Source organism: Harpia harpyja, chromosome 3, assembly GCF_026419915.1.
Source record: "Harpia harpyja isolate bHarHar1 chromosome 3, bHarHar1 primary haplotype, whole genome shotgun sequence".
Lineage (NCBI taxonomy): Eukaryota > Metazoa > Chordata > Aves > Accipitriformes > Accipitridae > Harpia > Harpia harpyja.
Window position 1 is genome coordinate 1720477 of NC_068942.1, and position 18325 is coordinate 1738801.

At 38.3% G+C, this 18325-nt stretch overlaps 1 protein-coding gene across 4 annotated transcripts in view; it reads right to left on the reverse strand.

Annotated features, from left to right (window-relative positions):
• The window catches only part of TRMT11 (tRNA methyltransferase 11 homolog), a 28328-nt gene that overhangs the window by 1765 nt on the left and 8238 nt on the right, over window positions 1-18325 (reverse strand). For 3 of the 4 annotated variants that reach the window (XM_052781147.1, XM_052781148.1, XM_052781149.1), the window contains 5 exons: window positions 13679-13759; window positions 12832-12996; window positions 11358-11430; window positions 10480-10611; window positions 6984-7104 (listed from right to left, as the gene is read on the reverse strand). In XM_052781147.1, coding sequence (XP_052637107.1) covers window positions 6984-7104; window positions 10480-10611; window positions 11358-11430; window positions 12832-12996; window positions 13679-13759 — 572 coding nt within the window. Of the gene's footprint in view, window positions 1-6983; window positions 7105-10459; window positions 10612-11357; window positions 11431-12831; window positions 12997-13678; window positions 13760-18325 lie in introns of all 4 variants that reach the window. The other variant, XR_008234244.1, reaches the window with a different exon arrangement.

Here is an 18325-nt window from a genome sequence, read left to right on the forward strand (position 1 = left end):
TCATATTTGAAAATAAGGTTACTGTGGAACGCTTTAGCGTAAGTACTAGGAACATGGAAGTAGATTTAAGTCAATATTTTCATACTATGAAAGTATTACAATGCAAGGATCAACTGAATCCTAGTGGACAATCTCCCCTTCCAGCTATTCCGTAGCCTTTCCAGGCCCTCCCCTAGCAAGATCAACACCTCATCTTGCTTTGGATATCCTAGTACCCACTCTAAAGGAGTGAAACAAAAGGTTTTTCAACACAGCAAGATGCTTGTGTGCATGTACAAGTGCCCTCTTCTGGACACAATGAGATATTCCTATGAAGTAGTTCTCATCTGCTATCCTAGCAGATACCAGTAGCATGCCACTGGCTTAAATTAACTTGCTAAATGTTAAGTGCCACGTGGCTATCTAACATGTAAAGCATGTATACCAGTAGCAGCAAATTAGTTCTATTTAAATACCGCACTGTTGGAAAATAGCAGGAGAAAATTACCTCAGTAAACCCAATGCAGACATGGTACTATCGGTTGTCTTTTAGTCACCTGTCAGATACTGCCATCTCCAAAGCCATTCTCAGGCTGATAATCAATAGGCTTTGAACATGTCCATGGGAAAAAAAAATAAACTACTATAGGCAGACAGGAAACAAGGACGAATTAAGACACACTCCTCTCACAGCCAGCCTGTACCCACTTTTCCAGGTCTCTTCTACAGGACCACTCTGAGGAAAAGGGCACTTAATTCTTTCCCTGAAATTGCAAGTCAGAAATCCTTCTTTGACCTAAACTTATAATATATTTTTATAGCTTTGGGATGTGTTTTAATGATAATTCTACATAATTTGCTTGTTTTGAGAAACGGATGGGATATTTGACCCTGAAGGATAATGATATATGGGTCAACAGTATTTTAACATAAAAATTAATCCCCACAACCTCTAAGAGGTCACACATCTGTACACCATTCATCTTGATTCCTTAAGTAACAAAATGCTGATTCAGGGTGAAGGGAGGAAGGAAGAAAGGAACTACGCCCCTCTACCCCCAAGCTGGTTAGGGCAAAGAGAGGATATGATATGTAAGACAACAAACTTCAAGTTAAACACAGCTGTAAGAGGACCATCTGCCTTCATCAAATGGAAACAGGTTTGGTGCATCACTCCACAGCAGAATCCATTTTGTAAATCCAGGCCTCATCAAAAGCTATGCAAATCATTGCTCACTAGATGAGAGGAGATCTGCAGTCAGGCACGGATTTCTTGGGAGAGCTTACAAAGGAAGCTCCTGGCCCATATCACAATCATTCCAGCTTAAGGGCTTCCATTCCCTACCTCACCCCTGTACAGACATGACTGCCCCATAAAGATGGCAATTGATTTAACGAAAAATAACAGATTGGGAATTGCTCCTTAAAAAAGGGAAAAGAAAATAAGAAATCCTGAACTACCTGGAGATGCCACTCACTGTTGACATTTACTGGCCAGAACAGTTTTACGGCCAACATGGGAACTCATCAAAGTAAAAGGAATTCTTGGATTTCAGAGACTAATGATCCGAACAAATTCTAACTTAGGGTATTTTATATCTACACGGGGAGCTGAATGGGTACAATCTGAACACTAGGGATAGGCTGCATTTAACTCTACAGAGATAAGAACTGGTCAAAAATAATCTTCATGAAACAATTTGTTGTGACTATTTGGACTAGAATTTGCCTGGGCATCAGGCACCAGCTCATTTCGGTAAGGAAGCCCATCAAACATCCTCAGTTAAGCTCTGTCTTGAGTAGCATAAATTGGTAGAATATGCACTCGAAGTATCTGACAGGAACGTTTTGCAGTAAGAGAAGATCTCTTATGGAGGGTGGCAGTGACAGTGTCAACTCTCCCTCAAGTACATTAACTGTCCAGTGCAGTTAATATGGATGTTTTTTTCCTTTCTCTTGCATTTTTTAAAAAAAAGTTTAAGTTCAGGGAATGGAGTTGAACCACAGTGTTTTAAAGGAGACAGTCTCTTTCCTCCTCTTAACATGACATACTTAGAGAGGAATAAGGAGTACTGCTTGTGATACACAGCTGCATCTAGGGATGAGTAGCTTTTTTCACTTATTTGTTTTGAAACAAGTGTACATAGTTTTCAAGGCATAAAGTTTGTAATTGGTTACTCAACACAAAACAGCGAGACTTACCAAGAAATCATTTCCAAGACTGATCAGCAACGATCAGCCTACTTGGCACTGTCAGCTCTCTCCCCGGTCTGCCAGCACTACCAAGATGACAAAGACTGCTTCCTTTATTTGTAAAAGTCAGAACTGAAGATGTTCGTTAATCCCTGGTCATTCTTTACCATCATCCTTGGTTGTCACTTTGAATAATTTAAGTTCTCAAAACTTAAAGTCTGCTAAAAACAGCAGACTAATTGCAAACAACAGTTATCACATAAAACTTTTGCTCTGAAATGTTTTATGATGACTTCTGTGACAACTGAAAACCAACAAAGCTCTTGTCAAAGTGCACGCTACCAAATTGCTTTTAGCTAATTTGAGTTTTCAACTCAACACTTATTTGTTCTAAAGGCAACACTAAAAAAGGTGTTACAGATCTCCAATAAGCAACAAAAGAGGTGGAAGAAAGAGGAGAAAGCTTAAAGATATCAAGAAAGCTTTGTTTTTCTTTAAATCTTGGCAAATATTAAGTGATATTTTAAAGGTTTTTATGAACCTAGCATGCCTCAGTTCAGCCCCAGGGTAATTACCCACATTCAATTTTTGTTTAAAAAAAGAGAAAAAAAAATCTTCCTAGCCTTATCACAGCTTCCTACCACTCTACATCTGGTGCTGGACAGTAGCTACAGAAACCACTTGTACTAATGTTATACAGCTATAAACAACACTGAGCAGTTTCCAAATCAGGGTCATATCCAGGAACAGACACTGCTAAATTCAGTAGGAAAAATTCTACACCAGTAACGACTCTGGAGTGACTATGACACACAGAAATCCTGGACCCATTCAGTGTCGTGGATGTGTATGCCCAATGCTCCAGAGTCCTTTCACGGGCAGTCATATGCTCAGAGTTCATCCTTGAGACAAGTTTCCTGTTTCATCTTGCTACGTAATTTCTAGGTGTCTCTCTTAGCCCTTGTCAATTATAGATCTCTCCTCCAATATTTTTAAGAAGTCCTGATGAGAAACTTCAGAACTAGGAAGCATGTACCAGCCAAATAGATACCATATATTTCTGAAAGACAGCCAGCAGAGGAATGAAACAAGTAATTCAGCAACAGCTGAAATAATTCAGCACGGGAAAATCAACAAGCCTCAGAAAACAGAAAGCTAGACATACTATTGTAAAGAAAGGGAACACCAAACAACCCTACAGTTAAACACTGTTAGTAAGTCCACCCCTTCCAAAAACAGCTGGTTGATCACCAGATAAAGATTCCCAAAAACCCTTGTGGTAATAATGCTGTAAGTTTTTACACTCAAATTTTCCTATTGATTAACCACTTACCAGATATTTGACATTTAAATACAAATGATGACAATTCAGATATAGGTGGCACAGACTGAGACCTTTCAGCCTTACATAACTATATTTTTTAAGGCTTTTTAAAATTAAACTGGTACAATGGCAAGTATATTTTCACTTGATTTGGGCTGGAAAAATTGGTTCAAACCTCTTCTGACCTAAAGCAGAAGACTGGACTCCTACTAGATCACAGCCGACAGACATTACAACACAAATCTACTCGGCCAACAGCTTCTCATTCTTCCACTACTGCTGTATTTCAGTTCTTACATACAAATGCCTACAGTCTTTGGAGAGCTGAACCGGTGTTTTTACCAATTCAAAAAAAAAAAAACCCTCCCTTCACAGTTCAATGAAGGTAGACTCACACAGTCCTGCCTGCTATAATATCAATTAGAAAGTTTTATTTCAGGTTTAAAGAGATGTTGGGGAGATCCATATCCATTTAATACCAGAAGAAGGGACACTAATGTCCACAGAAAAAAGTAATACATCAGGCTAGTAAGCTCTCACCTCATATCACTTCTGTTTTGTTCCTCTCCCGTTCCACACTCTGGTTCTTCACTTCTCTAATTCTTCTGCCTTCAGAGTTTTAGAAGACGAGAAGTTGCTAGCTGGCTACAGCTAGCTGCCCTCTACAACAACTGCCTTCATTCACTTTTATTATTATCACCATAATTTAAGATTGGGGAGGAGGGGAGTTACTAATGACCACCGTGGCTGTCCAAAAAAAGCATTAAATGTTAAAAAACAAACAACTCTTCTGCTCATATTGTGCACATGCTGGAAAAGCCTATTCATATCAACTCTGTGTTCACTAAGAAATCTTTTCCAGTTGGCACGATTTCATCGTAAACTTAAATAGAACAGACTGGATACTTACAAGACAGTGAGTTATATACCACCTTTTGTGAGGTTTTTAATCCAACATTTATGATCTTCATGCTTATGATTAAGTACAATAGATCAATACTTCAACTAGACTTATTCACTTTTTACATTCACTTTGGTCTCCTTTATATTACAAGCACAATCAAATTGCACCACCAATTTCATGTTCAGTAACTGATTGAATTAATCTCCAGTTAAGAGTTTAGAGTGTTGATAGTGAAATCGAATTTGCTGTGAAATCTGGAATTCATTATTGGTGGCAAACACTGGGGAAACTGGAGGACTGCATAATGACACTACATGATTTGTAAAACTTCTTAGCCACTTGTGAGTACTACACTAAGCTGAATTCAAAGGCACTTGTGAGTGCCTGCTACAAACCAGTTTAGTAAAGCAGACAGGAACTGTCTGGAAATAAAAATGCTTATATATTCATAAAAATTCATTCTTTCATTTAGGAAAAAGAAAAATGGCCAAAGCTCCGACTATTGAATTTTATGATCGTAATTGGTGAGTCAGAAGTATCCAATTCAAAGGTTGTTCAGGATATTAAAACAGGAAAAAACATGTCCCAGGTAAGGGACACTGGGGTGGGGAAATCTTAGATGCCAAACAGCAAGCAGGCACTAGCTAAGGAGTCAATATGTGTTTGTTATTTGGAAAAGTTTTGCATCATCAGAAACAGTACACGGGTTCTGGTATCTTTAAATTACCTAAAAGACATCTGGAGTCCTGAGTGTAAGCACCTGCACAGTTTTATCTAAGCAGTAAGCCTGCCAACTACACTCAGGTGCTCAGAGTTAAGCATTTCCAGACATGAACCTCTCAAAGCATGTACTGAAGAACAGGTGATGCACAAGAATAACAAATGATGGAAGTCTATTCGCAGAAAGGTGGATATATTTTTTTAAATTAGAACATGTTATCCTACAGCACTGGCGTTAATAAAACTCCTGCAGAAAACCTCCAATGAACACTCTGAGACATGCATGTCAAAAACTTCCATAATTTACCCTCTTGGCTCGCTACTGGTAAAGTTGGCAGCTCTGGCTCGGAACTCCACATACAGTGTTTTAAAAAACATTCAGGTGTTGCTTGAGAATCTCAGTCATCATTAGCATTATGAATGCAGTACTGAAACCATGCTGTGTTATTAGAGCAAGCACCATGCAGACAAAGCAGTCTGACTGTATCTCCTGTCATTTAAAATAGCTCTTCCAACTGACCAGGAATGTACTAAAAACACTTGCTCACTGTTTGCATGTGTTTTCATTAACAATTTGCTTCACCTTTGTTTAGCATCTGTCCTGATTTCGGCTGGGACAGAGTTAATTTTCTTTCTAGTAGCTGGTATAGTGTTAGGTTTTGGGTATAGTATAAGAACAATGTTGATAACACACTGATGTTTTCAGTTTTTGCTAAGCAGTGTTTAGACTAAGTCAAGGATTATTCAGCTTCTCATGCCCAGCCAGCAAGAAGGCTGGAGGGGCACAAGAAGTTGGGAGGGGACACAGCCAGGACAGCTGACCCAAACTGGCCAAAGGGATATTCCATACCATGTGACATCATGCCCAGTATATAAACTGGGGGGAGTTGGCCTGGGAGGGGGGGGAGCAGATCACTGCTCGGGAACTAACTGAGCATTGGTCAGCGAGTGATGAGCAATTGCATTGTGCATCACTTGTTCTGAATATTCCAATTCTTTTATTATTATTATTGTCATATTATTATTATCATCATTCTAATTATTTTCTTCCTTTTCTGTCCTATTAAGCTGTCTTTATCTCAACCCACAAGGTTTAGTTTGGGGTTTTTTTGTTGTTTTGTTTTTTGTTTTTTTTTTTTTATTCTCTCCCCCATCCCACTGGGTGGGAGGAGTAAGCAAGCAGCTGCATGGTGCCGGCTGCAGTTAAAGCACGACAGCATCTCTTTTAACAGTATTAAGTGAGAGAAGCAGCAAGAATGCAAAGGAGACCTAAATGCAATATTCCCTGGTCCCAATGCCTCAGGAGAGGCACTTGGCATGTCCCAAAACAAAAAAAAGCCAGTGTGCTTCACTGTACTTATATCACAGCTACAATATTATTTCAAAAGCTAAAAAAGTACCACTCGAAAAATGAAGTGACAGAATTGAATACAGTCTACCTGTACTGCAAGACCCACAAAGGCATTTAGTATTTACTTGGGCATCAAATTACACTTGGGAATCAGTGGGAACTTAGGCATCTCTGTGGATCGGATTCAGAGTTCAGTTTTCCAAGAAAAGCATATGCAGCTTTCACAAGTAACCATAAGTTCAAAGATATCTCTCTCACTATTAAGCAGCTTGCTCAGGATTAAAAGTTTATCAAAACCTGAGGAGAAAAAGGAAAAGACCAAAACCAGAACACTCCCCTAAATCACTACCCAATTTATTTTAAAGAAACGTGTGGCAATTTTACAAAAGCTCTAACTCCCATCATAAAAAACTCAGTGTGATAGAAATAAGGATCAAATGCTGAATACAACAAACTTTTCATGAATGCGATAGCTAGTATTTTACACAATATAATCAAGAATTCAAGCTTACCTTGAATTCTTTCACCTTTTCCATGGTTATCAGGCGCCTTGATGTGTGGCTGGAAAGCATCTGCTCACAGTTGCTAATAAGTTTCAGGCATGGGTGGCGGGGAATGATCTCTTCTGTGTATCTGGAAGAAATAAACATTCATAGAGCTGTAAGCTCATGAATTGCAAGACTTGCATCTGAAGCTAAATTCATACAGATTCTTCACAAAATGGCTTACACTAGAAAGTTGCTGTGCATTTTAATCTATTAAAGAAATTCAGGTATTGGTGCTCCAGAGTTTTTACATCATGTATTCCAATCATCTTGTGACATAAAACGTGCAGAATAAATTAAAACCTCACAGTAAAGACACACCCACACACATTTCCTACATGTATTTACATGATGTTAATGTATGCACACAGGCCTGCCTGTATAATCTCAAGCAGAAAATACCTCGGCCTATCAGAAATAACTTATCCAATCAGAGCTGTAATTTTAAAAATGTATTCCACAGTCAACATATATGAAGTTGCAGGAACAACAGACTTAACTCTGGCTCCCTAAAAGGAGACCATTATGCTTCAATTCCAAAACGTATTAAACCAGCTCTCATTAGACAGTGACATTCCTGGACTTCAAAATTTGGTGTTACAAGTTTATCACATTGTAATTACTTTTTCTGAAGGGAAGAAACAAAAATCAATTATCTTTTAACATCAGATGGTAGCAACACTGGCTTGCAATTAAATCCTATCTATAGAAGCAAGCAGTTAGTGTTTTAAATGCCCCCATCTCATAAGCATACTATTTTCTATAGAAACAGCTTTCTCTAGATTGCTTTCAATCCTTCTATTTCTCCAAATGCTGAAAGAGGAATTTAAGGATTTAAGGGCTTTGCATGGGACTACAGGAGCTAGAAGCATTGACCTAGCTAATAAGGTAAGTATGAGAACAGACATCCTTCCTATATACTGAAATATAGATCAGCTATTTAGTCTTAGTTTTTGTAATAAGCTTTCCTGTAATAGTTACAACATAATACTGAAAATGGTATATGGTATTGTCAGTGACTATGATTTCATGTAAAATGCTTGCTCTCATGATTCCCCAATGCTTGGGGGTCAACAGAAGTCAGACATTAAAAAGCAGAACTAAACAACTTTCACACCTATCACTTGAAGTTAAAAGATACAAAGGAGGAGCTTCACATTTTTCCTGTAAAGGAATAGATTTTCTGAATGCACTTTACAAAGTAAATGTATTGTTCTGGGAGAAAGAGAAGTCACATGTAACAACTCAAAATAGGATCCATCCAGCTGCTGATGGAAATCTTGACATTTCTTAAAGATAATATGAGCTGTTAAACAAGTAAGACAATACCAAATACAGACTTGTAAATAGGAAAAAAACCAAACAGTACTGCCTCTTTGCATTGTTGCAAAACGTCCAGATCGCAAAACCACCTTTCAGTTGCTTCTCACGTGTGGAATCAAGCCACTACTTTTGCTAGGTGAAGTCAGAACATGCTTCTGACAAAGGAGAATCAAATTAATTCTCAGCTGTTTTTTCTATTACACAAGACTTTTGATGCATCTAGTACCACCAAACTGCCTCTTTCTCTTACAAAGGTAGGCACTCTGCCACATCTTAAAAGTCTCTCTTCATAACCATATAAAAGCCTGACTGCAAAGGAATTAAAAGAATTCAGACTCAACAATGATTTCAATGTCAGATTGAAAGAGTAAACTTTGGAGCAAGATGCTATCTTGCAGAGGGAGAGATCATTATCACTTTGTTAAAAAGCCTTGTCTGTTAGCATTAATGCATATATTTCTACATTCTTTCAGGTAAAACTCAGAACGTTATCAAGTAAGAAATATAGTAGCAGTGGTTTTAACAGACATCCATTTTAATCCTGTTTCGGTTTTGAGTTAAGATAATAGACAAAGATCTCAAATAACACATGAACCTGATGGCAGGTGTTGCCAAGGGATATTTGATAACAAAACATATTAGTAGACAGCATCTTATCTTCCCCTCACATGCTTTAATGTTTGTTCCTGTGTTCATCATTATAGCTGAAAATAAAGTGACTACACTAATATTCTGTGCTGATATAGTGACTTCTGTATTTCAATTCATAGTAGTATGTACAAATTCACTTTTTAAGAGGCATCCCAACTAGAGCTTGAGACAGCCAACCTCCCCAAAACAACAACTAAAGTAGAACCAGAATGTGCAGTTCACAGTTACCTAAAGTTAAACACTTTACACTGCTGTACTGAGGAAGCATGCTTTTAGCAATGTTCAGTGAGCAGACAAAAAAGCTCTGGTATCTTGACAAACAGAATAAACTCAGTAATTCCAAAGACAGTTTATTGACATGGAAGTCTACGAATTCACAACCACACATGGTCTGTCAGGGTTAAGCATGTATAGACAGACATTTTGAACAATTAGCTATAATACTGTTAATGGCATTCATTGTTTTGTTTCTGAATAGTCTTACAAGAAAAAAAGCCTAAGATACAAATCCTATCATTAAAAAAACCCACAAGCTGCTAAGTGCACTCTTCTGTTATGGAAGCATGTAACAGAAATGGCTCCCTCTGATTTCCAAATTTTCAAAACAGCATGTGATAATTGTATGTAGGACTGTCACAAGCCATTTCCATGGTGAAACCAGGGACAACAACCACTTTATGTATCACTATAGTTTGACTATACATAGAAACATGTGACATTGTAGAAGCTACCTTCAGAGCAAATCTACATCTGGAAGACACTTAGAAACAGTTGCTGTACATCAACTCCCCGCTTTACTGTGAAACAGCTTTGGGAAAAACAAAAAAACCAAAACCAAACCAAAACAAAACCCTCAAAACCTTATCTAAGAGACGCTGAAGTAAGATATGCAAACAGATGTCTTTCCTTTTAAACCCAGTTCTAATCCCAGGCTGCACTACTGAGCAGACAGCATCCTGCAGTCTCTGCTGGCCTCTCTCGTCCTTAACAGGGCTGCTCCCCTATGCTTCCTGCCTCTCGCTGCCATCTCTTGGTCACTTGACTTTTGATTTCTCAGAAGAAAGCTAAATTAGTAGTGCCAAACCCCAAAGAGCCAAGAATGTTCTCTTACAGGACCTTGTCATGCACCTCTATCAACTACTCTGGTAGAAACACATACTAATAAGAGCCTTGCCAGTACTATTTTAGAAATCTATCTGCACCTTGAAATTCTAATTTTCTAAGCTTAAACTTCAACCCATTGGACATGCATTTGCAAGGACATGTGAAGGCTTTTTCTTTTTGGTAATAGTCAGGAATTATCTCCACCCAAAAACCTTATTTCGAAATCTGCTTTTCCTCCTACGAAGTTTTGAAATATGAAGTCTGAGCATTACTCTTAAGTGCTAGTACTATGGAAGTTCCAGCTCTACTATGCCCCAAAAGAAAGCACAGTGAGAATGTAGCACCCATTCTGACATACTACATACCAGAAATCAAGAATACATACTCAGGCCTGTAAATCGGCAGCCAATAAACTAATCTTCCTCCCATCACCAGATACTCTGCCGCAAACTTCAACAGGTCAAAAAAGATGTCACTTAGATGATAACTGGATGAAACGAAGATGTGATTGTCTGTGCTAAACAAAAAATTTACAAGTGTAAACATAAAAGCACATTTAAAACCTGCATTTTTAGTTAAACAAACAACAACAAAAAACCTAAACAAAAAAAACCCCAAACCACAAAATAGCACTACCTGAGATTTGCAAAACTACCTAGGACAATTCAGGAGTACAACTTCTACTATGAGGAATATGACTTCCCAAATTCCTCTACTGGCTCTTTAGACTATCATCGTTAGTACTTGTGGAAGTCAAAGAATCACAAGCATGTAGGGAATAGTTATTTTGCTCAGCATCTTTCTTAAGGGCAATTTAGAGTAAAGGGCAGAAGACAAGGAAGGCCAGGCAGTGGAGAAGCCATATTATCTCTGAAGAGAAAGGAGCAGTGGAAATCCAAGAGAGAAGATTAAGGTAAAATAGAGGTATTCCATTTTAGACTGATTTTGCAGCTTGCAGCGACTGAAGAGAACTTTCTGAGAATATGAAACACAAGGTAATGGTGGTTTACAGAGATGAGAAATAGGACCTGAAATCTGAATACATGCAAATGATAAGCAGGGAGAACAAAAACCAAGAGGATTTCAGGAAGTTGCATACTAGTTTTGCAAACAGAACCAAAAGGGCTTTTCTGCTTTAATTATTATTACTATCATTTTTTTTAACTGCTGACAGCCAACCAAGAAATAATAAAGATTCTAAAACTATGACTGTGTTTCCATTAAGACATTTATATTCTACAACTGACAAGACAGTTTACCTACCTTCTTTCAGCTGACTTAACTGTTTCCTTTTGTGAACCCGTTCTGCGAGTAGCTTCTCTGATACCATATGGTGCTATACAAAGCAAATGCATAATGCAGAGATGAGAACCTCACCCTTTGTCAAAATAACATACAATTATATTATACACACACAACAGTGCACAAACTGTGGCTTATACAAAGTTAAAAAAAAAAGAAAAGCTTTTACAAAGTGAAAGTCAGTAAGGGTAATTTCTTCAAGATCTATTAAAAGTTTCTTGCTCCAAAAGGTTACTTTAAAACTGTTTCAAAGCAAGCCCTTCAGCTGAAGAGGCTTCTAGCAGCCAGACATTTGCTACACTACAAAGGACAATGCTTTTCTGTTTTATTCATTAAAAGATACTCCTTACATTTCCAACATGTGACAAATGATCCCATCCTCTTCTGACAGACACAAACATCTCTCCTACAGCACTTAGCTAACCTTTATCAAAATGAAATTGTATATATTGGAATTTCTTGCCAACACATTACACAAATAGTAATTCTCACACAGACAGAGAAGAGCCAGAGATGGCTTTCTCTCATACATTTTTGCACATTTCTAATAGCATAACATACTTATTTCATGTTCAACACATTTCTTTTTGTGAGACTTGTTTCAGCATCATCGAAGCACGAATACAACCATTTTGTAAACAAAGTAGTTGCGACACATTTGCAAACTCAGTTCTAAGTCATATTAATATTCCATGTTGTCTTATTGCCAAACAGGCCAAATGAAAATTAGCAGGCAACCCACAAAGAAAAGTCACACTCCCTACTCCTAATTAATATGAATGTGTCATCCTAAGAGCCAGCACTAGAGATTAGAAATTGCTGTATCAAGGTCTTTTATTTAATCCCTTAGCCTCTACTCCCTCTCATGCATTACAAATGTGTTAAGTACACAGGTTTCTAAAAGATCAGAGAATCCTTTCAAACTGCTAGTGCTTCTAGTAGTTAAGGGTATCAGAAATGCATTAAAATTTCTCTTTGGAAACATTCCAATAAGCACTTAACATAAGTCGCCAGAAGTTCATCAGAGCTGCATGGCAGATTCCAGTGTGTTGCAGACCAAGTCCTAACAGCAACATGGACCATTCTGATAAGAAGTCTCTGTGCATCAATAAAGTTATGCCTTTACTGAATGAGACTTCTTTGAAGGATGATTTTCAGCCATATTGATTTCTACTGGCAAACACAGTATTCTCTCCATGGAAGAAAGTATTATCACCAGCTCCGTTACATGTTTATAACTATCTTTAAATTAATGCAGAGACGTCAAATGCAGATCCGATTTCCACAGCACAGCTCTCAATGGTCATCTTTTGTAATATGGAAACTGCAGATCTGAGCACTCATCAAGACATTAAATCAATGTACATAGGCATAGACGTAGGCAATGATCTTTTAGTCATCGTTATTAGGCAACAAAAAGCATGAACAAACTTACGATCTGTAATGATTGCATCAAACAGCATCCCTTTTCGCCATATTGGTCTTGAAGAATCAGAAACTAGTGCATCAAGGTAATATTTCTCTAAACCATACTGTCGGAGATTAGCTCTGATATTTTCATCTGGTCCTCTCCATTTCTGGTTCTTTCTGCTTGCCTTGCCTGGGGCGGAGGGGGGACATGGAACAGAAAAAAAAAAGCATACTCAACAACAAACTATTTTATAAGAAAAGCTTTCATATACTCTTATCATTTAATTTAAAGGAAAAGAATTAAATATCACATACAAACCCAGAGTTTATCTCCTGCCTTATTTTGCTCACTGTCACAAGTATTTGTGATAAACTTCACAAGTAGCAAGGAATAATGAAAATACATGAGAAAAGTTCTGCTGCACCATCTACATAGGGGTGTCACAGAACACATTTACAAAAACGTTGGTTTGTAAGATGTTCTCACTATCCATCAGTCATAATCCTGTCCAATAAGTCAGATACAATTTCCACTGCAGTTTTTCAGAGAAGTAAGAATGGGATTAGACTTCCTGGGTTAGATTACAAAAAGCTTCCTACATCACAGGCTAAGAAAGCACACAGCTGTTGTAATTACTATTTGGAACTTTGTTTTAGTTTTCATTATTCCTTTTATTAAATATTTCCTGCTTAAAAAATAAGTGAATAGCTTAGCTAGGATACATGTAAATTTGTCAATAAAAATAAGCATGACCAAATAAATCCTGTGAAGATTAATGTTGCTTTAAAATCCACTAAGTATCGTCTGCTACCATCAGTATTCTTAAATTCCAGAGAGTAAGATTTCAGTGGCTTAGAAATATTTAACATACCTAATCCATGGATTGTGTTGTAATCTATATCAGCACCACACACATACGCTCCAAAGTGAGCTGAGGAGATTAGAAGGCCACCTATAAAGGGAAGAAAAGGGGAAAAGTATAAACTGCTGTCATAAATGTTATCTGTGTTAGCATTTTTTGCTCAGGAACTTCAGGAGTTTACACCAGTAGCACACTAGACCCAAAGCTAGACCCAAGGAAAAAAAAAAAAAAAAAAAAAGAAATAAAAAAAGAGAATTAAAACTACCAACCAGTTAGAATCACTATGCAACTATAATCAGAAATAATAACACTAAGTTCCTTGTCTGTTATACCTGATCTTCCTTATCTTGCTATGCCTTATGTCACCCCTTATCTCTGGAGACTGTTCTTAGGAGTTCGTTTAAGGTTTTCTGTATTTCAAGGCAATAAGATCCTTTAATCGTTACATGAACCAAAACTTTTAATTCTACTTTGCAAGGAGCAGAATTTCAAACTGTTGGCAAACAATCTGAAAAATCATCACCAAACAAATGGCAATTCTACCGTGCCTGTTCTCAAAGTCAGTCTCCTTAACTGTGTCTAAAATCAAGCTTGTATAATGTGGCCATTCCCTGAGTAAGAAGCAATGGTCAAGAACCTTGTAAATTTAAGTATCTCCAATGTAAGCAGCAATATCAAAAAGCTTCCGTAATTCTTTTGCAGTGTGAAAGCTATATACAGATGCATTTTTTCTGTGAGTGTGCCACCTGTTTTGTCAGTACATTTATTAGCATACTCATCCTGCAATAAAACTAATTTTTTAATCACTACTATTGTGATCTGCTTTCCTAATTAAAAAAAACCAACTACCAAAAACGCATGTTTGATTCCCCCTTGAAACTGGGAGATGGTTGAATAGCCCACAGAAAAAAGCAAATGACATTATCTCGTTAACAGCTTCCAAATGAAAAAAAAAAAAGGACAGACAGCAGAAGATTACTGTCCTGGTTTCAGCTGGGATAGAGTTCATTTTCTTTCTAGTAGCTGGTATAGTGTTATGTATTGGATACAGTATAAGAACAATGTTGATAACACACTGATGTTTTCAGTTGTTGCTAAGCAGTGTTTAGACTAAGTCAAGGATTTTTCAGCTTCTCATGCCCAACCAGCAAGAAGGCTGGAGGGGCACAAGAAGCTGGGAGGGGACACAGCCAGGACAGCTGACCCAAACTGGCCAAAGTGGTATTCCATGCCATGTGACATCATGCCCATGACCCCCCATATAAACTGGGGGGAGTTGGCCCGGGGGGCCGATCGCTGCTTGGGAACTAACTGGGCGTCAGTCAGCAAGTGGTGAGCAATTGTACTGTGCATCACTTGTTTCATGTATTCCAGTTCTTTTATTATTATTATTATTATTATCATTTTATTATTATTATCATTATTAGATTCTTCCTTTCTGTCCTATTAAACTGTTCTTATCTCAACCCATGAGTTTAACTCCCCCCCCCCCCCCCCATTCTTGCCCCCATCCCACTGGTCTGGGCCAGGGCTAGGGAAGTAAGCGAGCACGGCTGTGTGGTGCTTAGTTGCTGGCTGGGGTTAAACCACGACAATTACCAGAGCTGTGTTGTCGAGTCGTTAATAAGGAGGTACATAGCTAACAAAATGGTTTAAAACAGAACAGTGACTGAGAACAAGGTTGTGAACCCCACACGACTGACGTTAACTGCTTATGGATACAAACGGTCCTGCTAAAATAAAGGGGACGATTGCTCCAGGACGAAGAGTTCACCAGCACAGGGAACAACATGCAAGCTAGCTGTGCGGGTGACACCAGTTCTCCCACTCACCAGCAGCATGGAGAGAAGCATCTCAGGCGGCTGCATTGCCCCACGCCACCCACTCAGCACCAACAAATCCCTAACACGCAATGTGTGCGCAGGCTAAAGATCCCATCTCAGGGCACTAGAAAACTCCTACACCATATGCTAATGAACTCTACCAAAACTGAAGCTGAGGGAGAAAGAAAAAAAAAAAAAATCCTCTGCTTTTTCTTGTGAAATGGATCAGGGAAAAGCAAGGTTACTCACCCCAGAGGAGTCACCCATTTCCCTTCTCGGCTGCAATCCCTCAGAACAGATGGGCAGTACCTCCAGAGGGTCAAGACAAATTTAGCTAGCCCTGACCCCAAGTATGGCATACCACCCAGTCCTATAAAAAAAGGTAAGAAGAAAGTACTTTGCCCATCTAAGAATGTTTTTAATCACAGGGAAAAAGAAGTTAGGAAAACATGAACTTACAGCTTTTAATAAATCTCAGCTAGTACTAGTTCAATTGTGTTCAAACAGAAGGTGCATGAATACCTAAATACTCTAATACAGCCAGCCCTTTGACCTACTGTATCAAACAGATGTATACAAAGGGTTGATCACAGAATCATCATGTCCCCTGATGACTATTAGCAGAATGATGATGGCACCGAACGTCCTGCCTTTCTACCATACACTATTGCCCCCACCTCTTCAGGACAGAGAAGGGTCTGGTCATAGCACTGTCCTCCAGGATGTCAAAGAAAAAATTCCTGTCATTTGCTATTATGCAGTATCACAAATTGGCAAAGGGAAAGTAGGGACAAGTATCTTGCAAAGGTACAAACAAGCAGCTTACTGAGATAACTTGAACAGATTGTCTAGGAGGAAGTACAAAGTATTCAGGTAAAAGACTTGATTTATTCTTCCAGAAACCTTCAGGCTTCCTTCTGCCCAACACTGAGGAAAGCATATCTAAACAGTTTATGGAAGTTATGGTTTAGAACTCAAAAACAATCCTAGCCATTCCAATTCTGCTTTACAAAAAAGGGGAATCAAGTCTCTTAAACCAGCCTGGTCAAAAGCACTTTTTATTCCAAGGACAAATTGCAATTGTCCACTCTTACACTAACATGGAAGACTTGTGATTTGGCTCATCCAGCAAAACCAGTTTGTTTCCAACAAGCAAGCACCGTTTTGCAAGGCCATTCTGATCTGATACTATTTACCTTTTCAGCATAAAACCCAGGAAGAAATCAAGCCAGGTATTAATTAAAGTTGCGCCAATAAAGAAATCTGAACTGCAGTTTCTTCAAAATACTCCTTTCCAAACCCATCAGCTCAGACTCACTGCATCACCCTCAATTCTGAGCTACCTCCCAAAATTCCAGGGGCAGGGCACTGTTGCACTGACAGTCTTGAAAATCCTCTAAAGGACCTCAAGAGACAATTGAAATTCCTGGGGTTTACTCACCAAAAGGAGGTGCAAAAGCCACTGTTTTGTTGTTTAGTCATAAGTACACTTTACTGACAAACGGCATGCCACCCAGTATCTCCAGTGTCCCTACGTACCTTTAATCTCAAGTCTATATATTACAGATGTCTAGTGCAATAAAACCACAAAAATTGCAATTCAAATCATTAGGCAATTTGGGGACAATTTTGTATATATTACCTTTTGAACTGAAACACAACATTTATCTTCAATTTCTACAGCTTCACCGCTTCTGTGTGATTTTTCTTTCTCTAGCTTTACCCTTCCTTTTTTTTTTCCTTCAATTTTCACTCCCAAGAGAATGAATGCTCTCAGAGAATTTTTTGTGATTTAGGTTTAGCATATTTTTGTAAAAAGACACAAAACCACAGACAGTGAAATAAAACAAACTGCTTATAGATGAAGTAGAGGAATTTCCTCAGACTTTCAAAGGGTACTACCTATATGCAAGGAACACAAGGAGGAGGAGGAGGAGGAAATTTCATAAGATATTATTATGCACACAAAAAAAATCAGGTTTTATATGAAGAAAAATTTAAGACAAAAACATCTAGTTCACCGAAGCCCTGTGTTTCTGAAAATATTATATCCCTGATCTGTTTTCCATGGTACAGAGAAGCCACATGCTAATAAGAATTTGTCCTACTAGTGACCCTATAGTGTTGTCTCCTCTTTCCCCAACTTCTCTGCAGTGATTTCTGCAGTTAATTCTCTTCATCCTCCCACTAATATATTTTTGTATGCATCTTACACACGGTCTTCTTGATCAAAATTTAGCAAAATACAGGTCTGAAACACAGCCTTTGCTATGCTTTTGAAGAAACTACTATAGGTAGCTTAACACAATATACTCTTGTACGATTAAATGGCACAACCTGACACAATAGATCTTCTATTTCACCTGCAAAACGTCTGAGTTTCCCTTAAGTAAAAAGGACTTCTATGCCACACACAGTAATATGTGGAATAAAAGCTCCCCCTCCTGGCTTAACTAAGAAAAGTTCAGCTGGGGGCGAATACATGGTGTGAATAATATTATCCTGAAGACGAGACATCATGGTACAAGGAACTGATCACTATTGAATGCTATGGCCAAACTATTGCTATATTGTGTTATATGTCCAGAAGTGCCCTCAGCACTCCTCTAAATAGCCACCTCCAAAAACGCTGCTCCTTGTAACATTCTGAAAGTGGCTGCAGGGAGTGCTCTATCCAAATTTCAGTTGTTAGTCACTTTGGATCTTAAGCAGTCCATCACACGCATGAACTGGCGTTTAAGCCATGTTACATAAAATAATACAGTGAAGATAGATTTGTCAGAAGCATTTACATCTTCTGAAGTTGATCTCCCTCCCCCAAAATCCCTTTCAA